Source organism: Mustela lutreola, chromosome 3 (assembly GCF_030435805.1).
Source record: "Mustela lutreola isolate mMusLut2 chromosome 3, mMusLut2.pri, whole genome shotgun sequence".
NCBI lineage: Eukaryota > Metazoa > Chordata > Mammalia > Carnivora > Mustelidae > Mustela > Mustela lutreola.
In genome coordinates, this window is record NC_081292.1 from 171472235 (window position 1) to 171492588 (window position 20354).

A 20354-nucleotide genomic window follows, 5' to 3' on the forward strand; every position below is an offset into this window, starting at 1 on the left:
GAACCTGGAGGAAAGGGAAATGCAGGAAGTGAGGTTCATTGTCACCTGTCTTCCTGCCTGGGAGCACTTTTCAGACTGAGATCGGGGGAGTGGACTGCACAGTGTGTGACATGCTCAAGCTTTTGCACTTAGCAAATTCCTCAAAAGATGACAAACCAGTCCAGCATTTGCTTTTTTAAGAAGGCTGCTCACACTCTGGATTTTGAAAATCTGTAATTGCTCCAAAATTTCTAGGGGAACTTTTCTGCCTTTACGTGTTATGTTTCTTTCAATTTTCTTTGTTGAAACTACTGGGCAACCTTGCCTACAGTTTCAAGGAGGGCTCCCACTAGAAGATGAAAGCATTCTCTGGCAGTGATGTGTTCTGTCTCTTAGCCTCCTATCTGCTAATCTTCACTGTCTGCTCCAGTTGAGAAGAGATCACACTATGTGGAGTTGTACATCAATGAAATACATGAACACCTCTGCAAAGTCTTAGAAGACTTCGCCACAGACTGAAACCCCAAGGGTAGGTGGCCGACAGGCCCATGGCAGTGGTGAAGCCATATCCAGAACAACTGAAGCCAAGGCAGTCCCCTAGATGCCATCCTAGAGAGGGGCAGGAAATAGGGAAAGCCGAGAAGTACCACATGGGAGGGGCATTAGAACAGGGATTGCCAGGGTTTGCTTTTCTCACATCCCACACACACTTTCCCTCCCCCTCCCCCACCGTAGTTTTTAAATCCCATACTCTTCCCTGCTTGGCTCCATCCCCAAAGAATGTTTAAAGAGCCCCTACCAGCTGCCTTTCATAATCTGCTGGACACATGAAGACCTGCAGGAGCAGGTCCAGCTTTTCCAGCGTAGGTACAGAGGGCATTCAGCAGGAAGGTGGACCCACTGCTGAGTATGCCTTTGGAGAGTACCCCCAAAATCATCCTACTCTATTGGTAAATGCAGGTAAAGAACCAATGCTTCTCTGAAGCAGAGGTTAAGGGCTTTTTTCTTGAACATATGACACCCAACTCCAACTTCCTGAAGAGCCAAGGCCTAGAAGTAGTTCTTCTGCTTTCATTGCTGCAGCAGCTGAGGCCCGAAGAGTCCCAGTGAGAGGACCTTTCTTATTCTCACCCTCATCAGAGTCACCACAGGAAGACAATCTTTTAAGTCCCATAGGCGCAGGCCCAGGAACAAAGCAAACCCAACCCTACACATTATATTGTTTGGGGAGTATGCAGCCACCAGGCTGATCAGAAAGGCATGCAGACAGCCCGCTACCCAGAAAGGTATAGAAATTTCCAGCCTACCATCAGCAAGTGGCTTGCAGGAGAGGGCATCATCGAGGTCACGGGCAGTTGATGGGTCAATGGTGAAGATACAGTCTTTCCTAGGAAGGATTGAAGATAGGATTAGCAATGCCACAAACACCAGAGTCTTCAAACCACTGCACTAGAGTTTTAGAGAACAGTTACTTTGCAAATGTGCAAAGGGAAGAGTAGCTTCTGTCATGGCTCTCTGAAAAGGAGATCTTTAGTCACCTGTGAGACAGGAGAGACAAATTCAGGAATCTCCTGTCTCCATCGTGTCTCCGAGGGTCTTCCGCTTCCTGTGAATGGGCACCTACTTCTCCTTGAGCCTGAGCAAGAGGAAGTGTGAATGGGTAGAGTGAGGGGGCTTCCACACACGAGGCTTCCCAGAAAGAGTTCTCCGACATGAGGAGCAAGTGCCTTTGGTAAATTACTCTCCGAAGGTCAGTTCTTGCTTCTGCCTCCCTCGTCCTCAGTGGCTAATGGGAACCTGCCCTTCAAGGATCTATGTGAGGATGTCTCACTGCTCCTTCTCCTATCTCGCTGAAATGGGGGTTGGCCAAAGAATAAGTCACCTGACTTGTTGTGACAAAGGGAATAGGACCCAACAATAAGTTTTACCAAACAACAACAACAACAAAACAAAACAACAACCTAGGGCCATACAAGTTAGCCGTAATACGAGTATGTTTGGAAACGTACCCAGTCAGGTTGTTTCTATGGACTGATCGTATACTTCACCCAAGCTCACGGAATCAGTATGCCCTCTCCCCCCTTATCATCATATGGTACCTCTGTGCATATCTCCCTCTTAATCTGTGAAGTGCTGGGACATTCTCATTCTGCTGTAGGGCTTCCAGCCACCCATCCACCCACATAAATACCCATGGTTTGGGCAGTCTGTCCACAGTTCTCCCCACCCCCTGCCTCACTAGCTGGTACCCTCTAGGCTCACTAGCTGGTGCCCTCTGCTCCCAGGCTCACTAGTTGGTGCCCTCTGCTGCCACTGGACTCTTCCCAAGTTCTCCCTCCACATCCTCTAGTATGAGCAGTGACACTGCTGTCACACCCCGGTCTCCTTGGATGCCTCAGCGCTGACGGGAAGCAGCCTGCTTCCCAACAATCAGACTGGCTTGCTTCGTACAAACTTCTTTCCTTGGGTTGCTCCTCTGCTTAAAGTGTCCCCAAAGCCCTCAGAGGCTGCCAAGCTGGCTCTGTAACCTTCTGCGTAATAACTCTCAGCAGCCCACTCTGACCTCTTACGGCGATCAGCTCACTCCTGCAGTAGCTTGATTCTAGGACAGTACCGTTTCTAAGATGCTCCATCAATTTGACAATAGCTTTTCGGGGAAACAAAACCCCTACCATAGTAAATATATACATTGATTTTAATGTATCTCAGGATTTGAGAAATGTCAAAACGGTAAAAAGAAAGCTAGATTCTTAAATGGTAAATGAATATACAGAGAAGCAAACTGTGTACCTCTACACAAGGGAAAGGTAATTAGCAACAAGAAGGAACAAATTGCTCCTACATATAACAACTTGGAATCTCAAAGTTACTATGCTAAGTTAAAAACACCATTCTCATGAGCTTATATGATGTATATAATTCAATTTCTATGAACATTCTCAAAAAGACAGAACTATATGACCACAGATCCGTGGTTGCCAGGGGCACCTGGTCTGGGAGACCATAGCTTTCCTGTATCTTGACTATTATGGTGGTTACATGAGTCTATAGGTGTCTTAAAATTCATGTAACTGTACAACAAGTAAAGGTCAACTTTACTGTTTATTAACTTAAAGACTGTTTTTAAAAAAAGATTTTATTTATTTATTTGAAAGTGTGTGTGCAAGCAGGGAGAGGGGCAGAGAGGTAGGGAGGCAGAGGTGGAGGGAGAGGGACAAAATCCCAAACAGACTCAACACTGAATGTGGAGCCTAATGTGGGGCTCGATCTCAACCCCAAGATCGTGACCTGAGCTGAAACCAGGTGACACTTAACTGATGGAGCCACCTGGGTGCCACTAAAAATAAAAAATTTTAAACGTGATTTTTGAATCAAGGAAAGTAAAAAAGTATGTGTTCATTATTAATAGAGTTGATGAATAGGTGCTGGAATTACTAACATTTTCCTTTATGCTTTTCCATATTTTTTCAAAAATTTCACTACAACTTATTTTCATAAATGGAAAAAATTAGCATTGTAGATAATCTCCCCCAAACAAAAATAATTGTCCATCACGTACATAATAATGCTTATAAAGACACGTAGCAACCTTGTAGACTCGTACTATAGAATACAGTCACTAGCTTTAAAATGATGAGCGGTGTAGAACTATAAACTCACTGGAATATGGAGAGAAGAGGGTGAGGAAAGTTGGGTGCGACTTTCAAGGTGAAGGGCAAAGAGTATTTAGAGCGCAGTCTTAGGAGAATGGCTTCTCAGGACATCCAATCTTCTCATTAAACAGTTGAAGAAGAGGTGCTCACAGTAGGGGGAACACCAGTGTGGAAGTCTTGGGATATAAAGAAATAATTTCTGTTACACCATATAAAAGAAGATGTAATTATGGCACAGTGCCAGATGAAAAGAGAAACACCAGATGTCCCCTGGAAAGAAGCTCCCTGAAGGCTGTGTTGGCAACTCTCAAGTGTTTGCTGAATGAATGCACGCACGCTGACAGGAAGGGACAGGGAAATAAAATCAATCCTAACACCAAAGTAATGGGCTCTGAATTGATGAGGATATTGAACTTGATTCACAAGGCAGGGAAGGAACTGACTGCTTGTTTCTTTTTGTAGCCACATCAGCTGGCACAAAAGCTGGCAAAATGCTTTATATGTACACTGAGTACTCAATAAATACTTGTTAAACTGAAAGTAAAATGTCAGACTTGGAGGAGGGAATGTTTTGATCCTCCTTCCTTAGTGTCATCATAAGAAAGCCAAAAGAATGTCCCTTTAGTCAAAAATCAAAAAGAACACTGTTAGCTTGGTGGGGGCCACAGCTGACTGGCTTACTTAGATTGTTAAGAAGGAAGTTACGTTTTCTTAAAATTAAATGTCTCTGGGTGCTTTGACTTTTATTTCAGTGAATGAATAAATGATGCCCACTAAAACATTACAGCGCCCAATTGGTGCAGACATACATGACAGAGTAAAATTTCAGGGCTTTGGTTTTAATTTGTCAATTTCTTTAAGAGGACTCACTGGAGAAAAATCTTCGACTAGCCTGAATACTCAAACCAACTCTCTACTACTTTTTATTTTTTAATCTGCTCTTAAACCAGAAACATGAAAGTCAAAATTAAAACAATTCTGAGGAACAGCAACCAGGAAGGCTTGCTAGAAAGACATACCATCCAAATATTATCTTTGTTCATGAGTCAGCAAACTATAGCCACAGACCAAAAAGGGCCTGCTACCTGTTTTTGAATGACCTGTGGGATAAGAATGGTTTTGCATTTCTTAATGGTTGGGGAAAAACCAAAAGAAAAATGTGTTTCGTGACATGGGGAAATCATATGAAATTTGAATTTCAGTATCCATAAATGAATATATAGCCATGCTTTTTGGATACAATGGCAGAGCTGAGTAGTTATGACAGAGGCTATCTACTTAACATTATCTATCTGGCCCTTAACAGAAGGTTTCCTGACCCATTTTATATCAATGATCCTCAGTGAGCCAAGTTTTGTTTTTTGTTTTTGTTTTTTTCTTAAAGGTCTGATGATTAAATCAGTTTGGGAAAAGCTGAGTCAATTTCTTAATTGAGGGACTTTTAGAGCCTTCAGTGTGCTGCTGCTGTGCAAGTCTTGCCATACCTATTGGATCTAGGCTATTTATTCCTTTTATTTTTGTTGTTGTTGTTTTTTGGTGGTGTGTTTTTGTTTTTGTTTTGTTTTGTTTTAGTGGTAGAGCATCTCCCAGAAGCAACAGGTTCCGCAGGAGATCACCCTTTGAGAAGTGATGAACCAGATCCCACACAGGCCTCCAGTGGAGTCCTTATCCCAGACGGAGCCTTGCCATCAAGCCTGCCTCAGGGATCATGGCAAGAAGCCAATAGAATGGCCAGGCTGTCCACTGCGGGTAAGCCGATGAGGGCTTTGTTTCATCCACTCTCTCAGGGCCTCTTTTATGAGGGCTTCTGGAGGAAGTTTATTCAGGGCAAGGACCCACTCCTACCCTCTTGAGTTAATGGTTTGTTTGTATCTTTTATGAGTCCTTCTTTGCTTTGGCTTCTAGGAACTCAGAAAACTACTGTGACCCACCTCAAAAGAATCTTGTTTGGGGGCACCTGGGTGGCTCAGTGGGTTAAAGCCTCTGCCTTCGGCTCAGGTCATGATCCCAGGGTCCTGGGATCAAGCCCCACATCAGGCTCTCTGCTCAGCAGGGAGCTGCTTCCTCCTCTCTCTCTCTGCCTGCCTCTCTGCCTACTTGTGATCTCTGTCTGTCAAATAAATAAATAAAATCTTTAAAAAAAAAAAAGAATCTTGTTTGTCATCTGGACTCTTGTGACTTCACCTTCATCCTGGTTGTGACTAATTATCCCACTTACATACTCCTTTTGACTTGTATCCTAATTTTAAAAAATTAACTGCATTATATGTATGCCTGCTAGTTCCCTTAAACTTTTTTTTTTAACAGTACAGTATAAGCATGTACATGTTCAGATTAAGGGGTCACAACATTTCAGAATCACATTGAAGGGGACACTGGATGAAAAGAAGACATTCAGTATGGGCTACTAAAAGAACTAACTTCTAGACAGAGTGAAACTTGGAGAGCTCCCAACAAGTATTTGTACTGTAGCCGAGCCCTCCAAACTCCCTTGCTCACTATGGAAAATTGGGAGAAGCAAGGGAACAGTGAGTGACCCTGACAAACCCCAGTCCTCAGCGCTGAGAGCCAGTGATTTAGTCTGTGGTCATCGCCACAGTTACGAAGCAGCCACGATGTGGTGCATGTGGGCTCCTAGCCGTAGCCACAGCAGCCGGGAGCTGCTGGCCTCCGCACTTGGGAACCTGGCCCCACAGGGGTGGCGCACTGTGCAGCTGTTACACTCTGGTAACATGCTGGGGCTTTTACTGGCTCCTTTTCTGGAAGGCTTTGGTCTCACAACCTGCAGGGAGCAGCCTGGCCTGCCAGCGTTTAGAACCTGTGAGACCAAATATTTAAAGAGTTCCGCAACAATGGTTAGAAAGAAGCTAACCCTGACCCACAGGAAATCAAGTGCCAGGTGGGGGAGGGAAAGAACGAGACTCCAGTTCATGAGGCTGCAGAATTCCAATTCAGCGCAACGTTATGTAACCCAAATTTCTGAAGGCACATGACTGAAGGGCTTAGTACAACTTTTTAAAGGGACAGAAAGCTTCTAAGATTGTCCTCCTCAAAGCCATGTGTCCAGGAAAAGAAGACAGGAAAAGTAAGTGAAAGCTTTCTCTAATCCCTTAAGACCTTGCCCAAGAATCCCAGGAAATCAAACCATAGAAAGAATTTCTGTTCCTCTGTCACTCACACACTCTTCCTCTGACCCTGCATCCTCTCCCTCCTCAAGGCACCTGCTCTTCTGCCTCCTTACAGCTGGAGGCAGCTGGCTCGTCTCCATGGCGACACTGCCTCACCACTTTGTCACCTCTTCATCTCCTTCACCTCGCTGGAGTCTGGCCTCAGCCCTTACCCGGGAAAAAAAAAAGGATGAAATCGCTCTCCCTAAGGTCACAAGTAGTGCCAGGTTAATCACCTTAAAGCATGTGTCTGGTCAAAAACCTTTATCCACTCCTTACTGAGTAAAATAGAAATTCAGTTTGGAATTCAGAACCTTTCATGACATGGCCCCAACCTGTATTTTTTCCAGCTGGTCTGCACAGTCCCAACATGAGTCTTTTGTGCTGAACTTTCCTCTGTGCCCTCTGGTCTCTGAAACACTGTGCTGTTCCTGACACACAGATGTTCACTCAGCCCATCTCCAATGGGTGGGACCAACCTAGCTTTGAAAAGACTGGCTACACGAAGCTACCTTTTTTCCAGGGAACCTTCTGTGGTTCCACCCGGTGGAGAGAGCTTCTGGTCTGCTGTCCCACCCATGTCTGCAGCCTGCCCCTCTCCGGTGGTGCTGGTCATTGTCACCAGCATGCTGGTGGGGACTGAGGGACAGGTTTTCTCCCTGTGAAGGTCTGGCTCTGTGTCTCCTCCAGCAGGCTGAAGGCACACATGATAAGCGAAGGAGCAAACGACCAGAAGATCTCGTTAGCACTTTTCCATTCAACTCTGCTGCGGCATCTTGGGAAATACATTTAGGATTAGAACTCATGACCTCCTGGCGTGCAAGCCTGTGGTCACACCACAGTGTTATTTTTTCCAAGGGTGTCCTTTTCTGTCTTCATCTCATCTTCTTTTCTCATAAAACAATGTTTTACAAACTGTGGTTCAGGGCCCATCTCCAGACGAACAAAATTTCAAGAGGCCCTCCTCTCCTCTGTCCGTGACTCTCAGTTTATGTCTCCTTGATAGCAAGCAATTCTGCTGTGAAGGATCTGGGTCAGTGCTGGTGAATGGGTGAAAAGGGATGGAAAAAATTTAAGAAATAACCTTAAGAGGTTAAAGAATATGATCTTTACACAAACACTTTCCTTGATGAGACGAGTCTACACAGAAACCAGAAAATGTTATATAAACTATAGCAGGAAAAAAAGCTAATAGCCAGAGCACTCATCCACGGGCTACCAGGTAGAGAGCCCAGCCGGATGGGCGCTGGACAGTCTAGTTGACAAGTCAAATGCTGAATTCGTCTGAGCTTCCATTTCTATTTGACTTTTCTGAGGCAAAGGGAGCTGAGAGTATTGTCCAAACTGATGGCTGCCCCCTGTGGTGTGGCAGGGCTGGACCTTTATTTTTCCTGATGGCAGCTGTGGAAATGTTAATACTCTTTCACTCAGCCCTCCCACCACAACAGATGCTACAAAGTCTGACACAAATCCCAGATTTTTCAGAACAGAAAAAGACTAAGGTCTATTTAAAGCAGAAAGAGACCTTGGTCCATCTGTCCCTCTCTCCCCTATGAGTGATGAAGTGACCCATCTGAGACCAGAGAGCAAGCTGAAGAAACAGAGTGCTGCCCTGGGGAGCCTGTTTTGTACGGAACTCTGGGTTTTTAACCTAGGGCCCACAGAAGGCTGACCTCAAGTGTCAGCAAAATTCCAGACCAAGTGAATGTAGTCGTTAGGTTACTTTCTAAAGGACACAGGATGAGACTGAATCAGAATCAACTGAAATGGTCTTCTCCGTCACATTCCCTCACTTACTGAACCTCTCATTCTTTGCCAGTTTTTGTACTTCAACAATCAACACTCTGGAGCAGAGGCCATGTGATAAAGGAGCCAGGGAAAACCATGGTTTCAACTCAAAGAACGTGCTAAAGTTTTCTTCCCCTCAATTTTCATTTTGTTTAAACTTTTAGGGAAGTTGAAAGAACCCTGTAGGATGAACATCCATACCCCATAAACTTTTCACCAAGATTCATCAAATGTCAACACTTTGTCCATATTTGCTTTATCTTTCTCTCTCTAACCCTTCCCCTACATATATTTAGATTTCTTTTTCACATCTGAACTGTTTAAACTTATGTTGCAGAGATGCTATTTTACTCCTCCATACTTTAGCATGCATTTTCTAACTCTAAGGGCCTTCCTCTACAGAACCACAATATTGTTTCCATAGACAAGAAGACTAATAATCCCCTACAATCGACTTACAGATCATATTCAAATGTCTTCAAATGTCCCCCAAAAGTTTCTTTAGCTCTTTGCTTCCCTGCTGATCTAGGATCTAATCAAGATTTACACATAGTATTTGGTAGTTATGTCTCTTTCATCTGTTTGATGTGAAACTGTCCATCCTTTCTTTCTTTTCAATGTAACATTGCTTTTTGAAGAGTCCAGGCCAGATGCCTTGTAGGATGTCTTACGTTCTGGATTTATCAGCTTGTTTCTTCGTGGAAGGTAGAAGAAAGGAAGGGGCAGAAGGAAATCAAATGTGGTAAAGTTCATCTTCTCTGAATTTCCCAAATAGAAAGTTGGGATTTAAGTCTCAACTAGATTCAGAGTGAACATTCTAGGTTGAATACTTCACAGGTGGCAGTGTGTACTTATATTGCCTTTCTTCAGAAGGCACAAACTGTCAGGCTATGGCATTTGATTATTTGGTTAAAGTGCTGATACCCAGTTTTTTCTGTGGAATAATTTCATTGGTAGAATAGGAACTTTCAGATAATGTGAATATCTTGTTCTCAAAGAAACCTTGGAGCAATGATTTTAGCATCCACTGGGGATTTTTGCCTGAATTGCTAGAACTCTGCAAGTTATAAAATGGTGCTTTTCAGCTCCTATAATAAATACATTTACTAGCGGGCTCTCTTCTGTCAAGAGCTTTTCATGCTATGTTCCCAATGTTTGTTTTATTTTGAATATCATTATAGATTCACTGATTTTTTTTTTTTTTTTAAAGAGAGGGAGAGAGTGGGGTGGGAGGTAGGGAGAGCAAAATGAGAGGGGGAGAGAGACTCTTAAGCAGACTCCATACCCAGCACAGAGCCCGATGCCTGTCTCAAGCTCAGTGTCATAACCCTGAGATCAGGATCTGAACCAAAACCAAGAGTCAAACATTTAACCAACCAAGCCACCCAAGCACCCCCATATTCACTGATTTTTTATTTTTGATTCAATGTATTATAATATATTTTACCATTACTATTCTTTCTGATACTCAAATTGAAGCAAATTAGGCTGGTAGGAGCTCTTTCAAGTGATCTCCTGTGTCCTTGTGGTGCGCCTTCCCTAATAAATCCTTGAGCCCTTCTATGCTTTTTTGCATAGGAAATGTTTTAGGCTCACCTTACATATTTCCTACCCCAGACTAATAATCACCCACCTCCCTATGGAGCCCTGATTCCTTCTGGCCAGGAATGAATGATATTTAAAAACCAATATAGGGCACTAGATTGCTGTGCTCATTATTACTGAAGTATCATGGCTTCTAGGCCCTTTTAGTAGGACAATTAGAAAATGCTGAGTTAAATAATAGAAATTGCTGATATTGGACTACCTGTGGCCTAAAAATTGGCAATTGCAGTAGTTCAACCTAACATACTTTTTAAAAATCATGAGTTCATATTGACACTATGATCAACTGATAACTAATATCACAGAGTTCTTCTCAACTTCTTCTTTCTTCATTCTCCCAATGAGAACCTCGGCACCCAACGGCCTCAACATTCTAAACTGTTTCAGAATTATAATTCCAACATACTAGCAACAAAGAACGTATTAAGATTTCTTTGGAGTTTGATCCTTAGAATATGGTCACTAAGAGTATACAGTTGGAGTGCTCAAAACTATACTGCTGAAATTATTGGAATTAATTCTTTTTTCTGTATGTGGTGATGCTATGCATTTGATAAACATTGGGACCACTTATTTTTGTTTTATGTCAATTTTAGAGATTTTGCTTTTACTTCAAGACTTGATTTCATTTTATCAATTTACATTTAAAACATTTAAATGGTTCAAAGTTCAAGTGTACTCACAAAAATCTTACTGACATCTCTACCTTCCTACCTTGTTCCTGCCTATCGCCTAGAGATAACTATTTTCATCACATTCTGCTGTATCCTGTGTTCCAGCTTTTCTTTTTGATATTCTTTTTCTTTTTTTAATTAAAAATTTTTATTTATTTATTTGAGAGAGAGCATGAGAGAAGGCACAAGCAGGGGGGAGGGGAAGAGGGATAGGGAGAAGCAGACTCCCACCCAAGGACCCCAGGATCATGACCTGAACCGAAGACAGACTCTTAACCTACTGAGCCACGTAGGTGCCCTGATATCCTTTCTTCCTCTCTTCCTTCTTACAGAAACAGTCAAATACTACAAACTCTTCTGCAACTTGCTTTTTTTCACTTAACAATAAATCCTGGAAATTACTTCATATCAGTCCAGAGACTAGAATCATAGAATCATCACAATTCGAAGTTCTGTGGAAGTCATCCTAGTCAAAATTTTATCCCCCAAATGACTCCTAGAGTCAATCGGACAGATCAACTCACATCTAGAATATTGGGAATAGGGGTGGGTAGTAAAGTTCATTGCCCCCTTAGGCCAGTCAATCAACTTCGAGAGCTCTATCAGAAAGTAACTTCATATGGTAACTTCATATGCTAAATTGACAACTGATTCTGAAAAACTTCATAATTTAGCTACTTGTAGCCCTGAAGAATTAAAGCTGGCTCTGCCTTTCACCATGCAGCCCTTCGAACATGACTCTTCTCAAGAAATAGGCCCATCTCTTTCTTGTTCCAAAGGGTTTATAATTGTGTATAACTGTAGTTATTTTCATAATAATTTTCACTTATTTTGTGTCAAGAACAAATCGAAGTCATAAGAACCAGTGGAATATCAATATAAAAAAGGTATCAGAGGTCAAGAGAAAGAAGGCCAAAAGTCCTTTACTCAATATCTATGGGGCATCTACTGTCCCAGGTGTTTGGGACACATCTGAGAACAAAGATTCCTACCCACTTATATTCTAGCAGTGGAGGAGACAGAATATAAACAATTACATAATTGTAATTAAGTGCTATGGAGGGGGAAAGAAAAAGAAAAATTAGAAAGAGCTATGGGTGGGGCAAGTTATAAGTGTTGATTACAATTAGGACAGCTAGGATAGGCACCAATGGGATGACGACATTGGACAATGACCTGAAGGAGTTAAGGAAGCAAGCCACAGGTTACACCAGGGAAGAAAGACTAGGATCAAAGGAAGAGCTTGTGCAACGGCCCAGAATCCACTAAATTAGTTTACCTGAAGGCAATGAACAATTGGGCACAACTCAACCAAGAGAGTTTATAGGTAGAGCAAAGATGGCTTGATGTCTGCATTTTTACTTTCTGTCCAAGAAGTCTTAAATCCAGGCCTGCAGGGCTTCAGAATGCAGATCTGTGGGACGCCTGGGTGGCTCAGTTGGTTAAGCAGCTGCCTTCGGCTCAGGTCATGATCCCAGCGTCCTGGGATCAAGTCCCGCATCGGGCTCCTTGCTCGGCGGGGAGCCTGCTTCTCCCTCTGCCTCTGCCTGCCATTCTGTCTGCCTGTGCTCGCTCTCCCCCTCTCTCTCTCTGATTAAAAAAAAAAAAAAATCTTTAGAATGCAGATCTGTGGGCCTAAGGGAGCAACAAGAGCAGCTGAGTCCACTGGGCCCAGAAAGTCTCTATCCAAAACTCTCTCTCTGAACAGCTCTTTTTTCTTTTACCTCTGTGAGTAGTTTCCTATAATTGAGATTTAAAATATCAGAATGGGGTTAAAAATAGGGAATACTGATTGATACATATTGTTTCAAAATCAGAGAAAATGAAGTAGCAATAAACTTCCAGGAAATGCTCCTACATAGGAATCAAATATCAAAGGCCCTAAATATCGAGTGTTAAGAATTTAAGCATGAGGGGCACCTCGTGGCTCAGTGCATTAAGCCTCTACTTTCCACTCAGGTCATGATCCCAGGGTCCTGGGATTGAGCCCTGAGTCAGGTTCTCTGTTCCGTGGGGAGCCTGCTTCCCTCTCCCTCTGTCTACTGCTCTGCTTGCTTGTGATTTCTCTATCAAATAAATAAATAAAATCTTTAAAAAAAAATTTAAGCATGAAAGGTCTATACGATGTACAAAACCTTTGAGTGTATGAATATATTAGAAGTCTTCAATATATGGCTGTCACTGAAAAAACACTCTCTACCTTCTAGAAATCACCTCTTATGAGAACAGAATTATAATAATGGTGGGTATTCTTTTTGCTCTCCTTTTGTGCATGGGGAAACTGAGGCTCAGAGAGATCAAGTAATTTCTCTAAGGTCATGGAGCAGCAGAGCTTTGATTTAATGGGGCAGCAATTCAAAAGAGAAAGTGTTAAAAGAAGTAGACCGAGAAGTTTTGTATCAATGGAAATTGACATCTCTTCTAGTTACCCTTAGTTTCATACTTTATCTCAAGATTTAAACACCCTAGAAGCATTTTGGCTGAAGTAATAAATACCCCAAATTTCTTTCAGGAAAAGTTTCTTGATGTTGACTAAGTTGACAATGACTTCATTTTTAGGTACCAAATCCAAATCTGACTATTTTTTGCCCTTAACTTGAAAATTTATAGGGAGTACTGATATCAAGTTTATTCAAAGTAGATTACCCCTTGGGGCATCTGCCTTGGCTCAGGAGTTCAGGTTGTGATCCTGGGATCCTGGGATCAAGTCCCCAGGTGGGCTCCCTGCTCTGTGAGGTGTCTGCCTCTCCCTCTCTGAACGCCCTGCCCCCTGCTTGTGCTCTTTCTCTCTCAAATAAAAAATCTTGAAAAAAAAAAAAAAAGATTATTCTTAATATGTTAGAAAAAGCCATGTCCCAAGTACTTTCGGAAAGGGCATACAAAATAGGAAGAACTAGCCAAACAAAGAATATGCATAGATATATTTTCACTCAAATATATCACACTTATAAATTTGCTTTGCCATTTCCAGAAGAGACATAGTTGATATATAAAAATAAAACAGAAATTGTAACCAAAATTTTCATGACTTTATCAGAAACTTAAACACAATGGGGTAAAGGCCAGTATTTAACAGATTTAAATTGTAGTGGACAGAATTAAGAATAGTCACAAAGTCAAGGAATTAACTATGTCTAGACATCTCTCCTAGATTTCTATTTGAGGAACAGTATTTTTTTTCTCATCCTTTGAATTCCCAAGCTAGGAATTCAGAACCTGCTGTTGAAAGGATCATCATCCTTAATTCTCAATCCATTTATCAGGCTAAAATGCAAATGTAAGTGGTGAATACATTTCAACAGCCCTGAAGCTCCAAAGAGCCTTCTCAGGGAACATGCTGAGCTAACTGGGGAAGGGTTAAGCCACCCCTATTTTTCAGATCTGAAAACAGTTGTTCTGATATGAGAAGAATCATTACAATGGTGCCAGCTCCCTTCTATAAAAGCTATACACATTTTTTGCACAACTGTATGATTGTTATGGCAACCATAAACATGGAACCATCATTCTTCAAATTACACAGTACCCATACAGGATTACCTACCTACGTCTGTTCTACATTAGCCAGAATTTCTTTTCAGAAAGTGCTATGTCTGTCCTATAGATGTTTGGGAGCAAGACAAAGTGGCCTCTTTGAAAGGGAGATTCCACAACAATGAATCTTTCAAAGGCCTAGCTCTTCAAGAATTCTAGGGCCTTCCCTGTCAAGTCTTTGAATCTGATGGTCCCTGGGAGGCCTCAAAATATTTTCCCTGGGAGGCAAGGGAACTGCCTGGAAAATGTATTCCCCAAATGATTGTTTTTATTAAGAGGAAGACTAAAGCACCATAAATGGGCCTTAATAGACCTTACACGGTTTGGTAAAATGATGAGAACATTTACTAAAGTCTCGGGTTAGTGAGATGAGAGACTTCTTTAAAAGATATGTATGAGCATTTCTGAAAATACCTCACAAATATGCCAGACAAAAATGCCAAAATAAATTTCAGCTATATTTTAGAATGATCAGGGACTCTCTTATTACTTTAGCTAACACCAGTAAACTTTGCAACTTTTAACTTTTAAAGTGAGAATTCTTTCTCTTCATTAATGGGAGAAGGTAAGACTGGTCCTGTATGTTTTTTTTAAATATTTGCTTTGGGCCAAAATTCTGTTTCATTGCTCACAGAGCTGATTCTACAGTTTAAAAGAAAAAAGAAAAAAAAAAAAAAAGAGGCTGGTAATAACCTCCTGGCTGATTTTAATATTAAATACTTAAATTTAAGGCAAAAACCTGTTCGTAATTATTGTGTGCTCCAGACTTTCCAAATAAGACTCTGAAATTTATTTAGTTTTCCTTTCTCAAAAATTGAACAAAGTTAATTGAATTTTAAAAATTAAGAAACCCAAAAAACACACAGAGTTTTGAGGGGTGCAGGGCAAGTCAAGCTCTAAAGGCAGCACTCTCGGTTCCCGCATGTACTCCTTGCCGGTAGAATGCAGTGAAGGGCACAGCTACTTCCCAGTTCCCATCCATCTACCGGACAGGAGGAACCCCCATCAAGTCTGCACCTCTTCCTTCATTTCCAGGGATCAGTCTTCAACACAGTCTTTCCATCTCAGTTCAAACCCCACCACCCAGTCCCTATGATGCCTGGCACTGGTCCTGAATTCATAATCCCAAACTCTTTTCCCAGCTCTCCCCAAGTGGTCTTCAGTCTCCTCTGTTCTGCCTTTCAGATCTGTTAGCATTTGGCTGCCAGGATGAAGTTCCTAATCCTGAAGTTCATAATCCATTAGATTATGCTCCTTTCTCAAAAACCTTCACTGGCTTCCAGTCAAGCTGACACTACACTCCTAAACTTGGCATGCAATATCCCCCACGATCCGGCTTCAAACTACTTTTCCGTTCTCACTTAAGATGATTGAACTTCATCAACATGGGGCCTTAGTAAACCAGTTCTGCTAAACAACCCCCAATAGTGATTTGTGTAGACTCATCATGTCTTCTTCCAGACCATTCTCTTTGAAGGAAAGAACTGTTTCGATCACATATTTTTCAAATCCAACAGTATCTATTTCAGGGTCTTGCAAAGAGTAGTGGTAATAAGTATTTACTAAATTGAATCTTTAATTGGGCCCCTTCAACTCCAGGCCCTGGAAACCTGGCCACAGCTGCAGAAGAGGCATGAATAATTTTCACTCACTCTTTTTGTCCCTTTACCAGAAGCACCAACATACATGTGACAGCAGAATACACTTTAGGCGATGCCTTGGGACCTCCTGCCATGGCCTAGGAAGATGGTCCCAGAGAATTTTCTAGGCTTAGAATCAGAGTCCTTTGGATTATGAATATGCTGAAGGCAAGGGTAGATGAGAAGAAGACAGGAAAGTTGGGTAAGGAAGAACACAATTTAAGAGCAGAAGGTAGTGTGAAATTTTAAGCATCTTTTTGGTGGGGCCATGTGCCTTAATCCTCATCAGAAAGAAAGAAGATGCACTATTTTATAAAGCATAGAGTAGGTTAGACCCTGTACTGAGTATTAAACATGTTATTATACCTAATCTCTGCCACAACCTCATGAGAAAGTCAGTACCTGTACCTCCCTTTGAACTTGTAAAGGAAAGTAAGGCTCAGAGGAGTTAAGTCATTTGTCCAAAAACACATACCTAGTAAGTGTCACATTGAAGTGATGTTTCAAGCCAAATTTGTCTCTAAAGGCCATGTTTTTGTATTTCACCCCGTGATCTCAGGGACATTTAAGATTTTCAGACTCCTGAACAGAAGAATGAGGGACGCTGTGCATAAATCTGGGTGGGAACTCAGCTGTGGTAGACTACTGTCTGTCCCGCGCACCCTCGCCCAAACCAGCATGTAACCCAAACCGAGACAAACTGATCCCACCGGAGGATTTGGAAATGGGACAGAGGAAGGGAGAGGGAGACAAGGAGGAAGGTGAGAGAGAGAGAAAGAAATCAGGCTCCCTCGGGGTGACTGGGGCCTGGGAGGCAGCAGCCATCCTCTGAGGAGCTGGAAGCACAAGAGGCTGGTCTTAGGGAAAGCAGGAAGCAGACGTGTAGAAGCAGCAGAGGCGGAGATGGAGAGAGGCTTTCTGGGTTTCCTGCCTTACTTCACGCAGTCCCTGGTTCCCTGCCCTTGGATTCTGGGAGTCACCACAGGATCCTTAAAACAAATTCCCCTTTCTGCTGAAGCGAGCTCCGGTGGTTTCTGTTATTTGGGACCAAAAAAAGTCTTAATTAATGCAACAGCTGTGGAAAGTTTCCTAGAATGGCTAAGTCGTCATGGCTTGTGTCTAATGCCTCCTCACTAACAAGCCATGACAGGCTGTTAGTTGGTGCTGCCACACGGTGCACTCCTGGGGCGAGCTGCGAGTGTCCACAGTGTGGGGAGGCAGCGAGAGGGCATGGCAGAACGTGGATATCAGGTTTCTACTTCAAAAACCAGTCAACCTAAATGTACAATGCTGCCACATTTTTTGGCTAGTAGGCATCTGAAGAAGGTTCTGACTTCTTTTCTCTCAATATGCAGCAGGAAAAGGGTGCGGTGTTCTTGACTGATGTGGTGCTTTGGCTTGACTTTTTTTGTTCAGTGTTTCTTGAGAGTGTAGACACATGAGGATGGTGGGTCAGGGCTTCCTAGACCATGGGCCTGAATTCAAATCCCAGCTCAGCCCCTCTCAGCCGTGGGACCTTGGAGCAAGTGACTACACTTGCCTGAACCCCCGTTTCTTCATCCATAAAACGGGGCTGATTATTTCAATAATTAAACAAGAAAATGTATCAAAGTATAAAATAATGATACATATCAAAAGAAATAAAAGAAACAATAAATGAGGTGTCTTGGTATATGTATACTTGGCACATTAAACAACAAAGCAAAATGAAAACTTCAACCTTTTACATGAGGTCATTTTCCTTATCCTGGGTATTTTGGGCTAAGCATTAACTGGTCTTTCTTTTGGTGTGTCCAGTGTGTATCAAGCCCCAAGGCAGAGAAGATAGGGGTGGGACACTCGGTGAATGCCTGCCATGTGCCCAGCACTGTCTCAGGTCTGCCCGAAGGTCGAGACTGTGCTAGTGACTTAATATTTTCAAAGTAACTCTATTTCAAAAAGAGACGATTAAATATGACTATAGAAAAGGATAATTGAACACACATTTAAAGCATTATTATGCTTGTGGGAACACTCCTATCCTAGGAATTCTAATTACATCTGTAAGACCACAGGAGAACTGTTTAAACAATCACCATGTGAAATTCTCGATTCTCCCATATACAAACGGTGGTGTAATTCCACTAAGTCACCTCTCAGGCACAAAGATTATAGGGAAATTTGACCTTCGCACACTGACAGTAAATATAATGTAACAAGACCAATTTCTTCACACACACACCAGGACTTCTATGCACATCAGTGTCCTGTGAAAGTCACAAAGGGACGCCGTACGCTGACTCACATTGTGCCACAACCGCTGAAAAGGGTTTTGGAATTCTTTAACCACTTTCTAAGCCAATTCACGAGCTTCACAAGAAAATCAGTTTTACTACTTTATAATTATACTTAATTTTTTTTTTTTTTGAAGCTTGATCATCCCCCCTCCCCCCATTTACCACTCTTGGCTCTATACTGACTTGGCTATTTCCAAAAATCAAATTCACTCTCAAAAGATGAAGATTTGCCGTTGTTGAAAATGTGCCTTGGGCTCTGAAGGCAATTTCCGAAGAGGAGTCCAAAAAAGTATATGTCCTCCACGGGCTCCTGCCGCACCGCCTGCCAGCAAGCTCAAAGCCTCCTCCATCTTAAAGCCATCTTCGGGACCCTGCTTTATTCAAGCTCCCTCTTACCTCTTCTGTGTCACAAACTCCTTAAAAGAGATGTTTATATTTCACGTCCCCCCTTTTTCACCTCCCTTCCTCTCCTTGGCTGGCCACAGTCTACTTGGGCTCCCACCACTCACTGCAACAACATACAAGATACGTGGGACACAGAGAAAAGAACCTGATGGTTAAATGCAGTGATTTCTGTCCCAGCTTTGCCCTGGCCAACAGCATCACAGCAGGGCACCAGGCTTTGCCTTTTCTTTAATTCTTGGAATATCCTCCTCCCTGCACCCCAACCCCACCTTTTCCTAAGAAGCTTCCATTCTTTAACGCTGGAGCTCTTCTCAGTACATCACTGGTCCCCTTTCTTGTTCAGGTGCCTGCTCCTGGCAGGTATATCCTGGCTCTGATTTATACACTGAAATATACATCTATCTGTAGCCCAGACCTCTTTCCTGAGTGCCAGGCCTCTTTTTATTCCTGCGCCTTCGACATCGCCTTTTGGTATCCTAGGCACTTACTATCCATATCTTAGTCATCTTTCCCCATCCAAGCATTTTGTTCTTGCTCTCTATTTCACAGTCTCAGATTTTCCTTTCACTTTAGCTTAAGGATGGATACTGACACAGTTCAAAGGTCAAATAGGCATATCCTCCTGAGAGGTCTTCTCGAGACTGTCAGAAGCAGTGTTAGTTGCTTCTTTCTTCCTCCTTCTCAGTAAATAGTAAGACAAATGCCTATGGAATTCCTATTCATCCTTCAAGGCCAAGTTCAAAGATTACCTGGCTTTAAAGCTTCCTTGTGCAAAATTAATTACTTTTTCAGCTGGGTTCACCTGGTGCCTATTTTTTTATGTGAACTTTTATTTTGAGATAATTGTCGATTAACATACAATGACAAGAAATAACAGAGAGATGCTATTACCTTTTACCCATTTTCCAATGGCAGAATCTTACAAAATTATAACACAATATCAAAACCAGGATTTTGCCATTGATACAATGCAAAGCTCCACACAATTTGATCCCTTGTGTAGGTTTATGTAAGCACTACCTCAAACGAGACCTGAACACTACCATCACCTCAAGACGCCCTCAAGTTGTCTAATCATTCCCAGTTTTCCCCCTACAAATCAGTTCTCTGGTTCCAAAATGTGTCTTTTCTAAAATGTTACATAATAGAATCATACAGCTGTCACATCTCAGGTTGGCTTTTTTTCTACTCAGAATTAATTACCTTAAGACTCATGCAAACAGCGGTTGGTATCACTAGTTCACTCCTTTTTATTGTCGAGTCCCAGTCCACGATATGGACGTACCACGGTTTGCCTGACCGTGCACCTGTGGCCGGAGATCTGGGCTGTTTCCAGTTTGGGGCCATTATGAATAAAGCTGCTATGAAAATGTGTGTGCAAGTTTCTGTGTGAACCATAAGTTTTTATTTCTCTGGGAAAAATGCCCAGGAATGCAATTACCAGGTTGCGTGGTGGTTGTGTTTCGTTTTTTAAAGAAACTGTCAAAGTGTTTGCAGAGTAGCTATGCCATTTTACATTTCCACTGGCAGCATGTGAAGGATCTGCTTTCTCCACGGCCTCACTGGCATTTGGTAAGGCTGTAGCCTTTTACCGACTTTGGGGGTTCCTTTTATTTTAGCCATTCTGACAGGC

The 20354-nt window shown here is 42.4% G+C and overlaps 1 protein-coding gene across 2 annotated transcripts in view; it reads right to left on the minus strand.

Moving 5' to 3' along the window:
* Positions 1-20354, minus strand: part of DIS3L2 (DIS3 like 3'-5' exoribonuclease 2) — a 366764-nt gene that overhangs the window by 136109 nt on the left and 210301 nt on the right. For both annotated transcript variants that reach the window (XM_059167711.1, XM_059167710.1), the window contains exon 10: positions 1287-1366. In XM_059167711.1, the coding sequence (XP_059023694.1) occupies positions 1287-1366 (80 nt within the window). The remainder of the gene's footprint in view (positions 1-1286; positions 1367-20354) is intronic.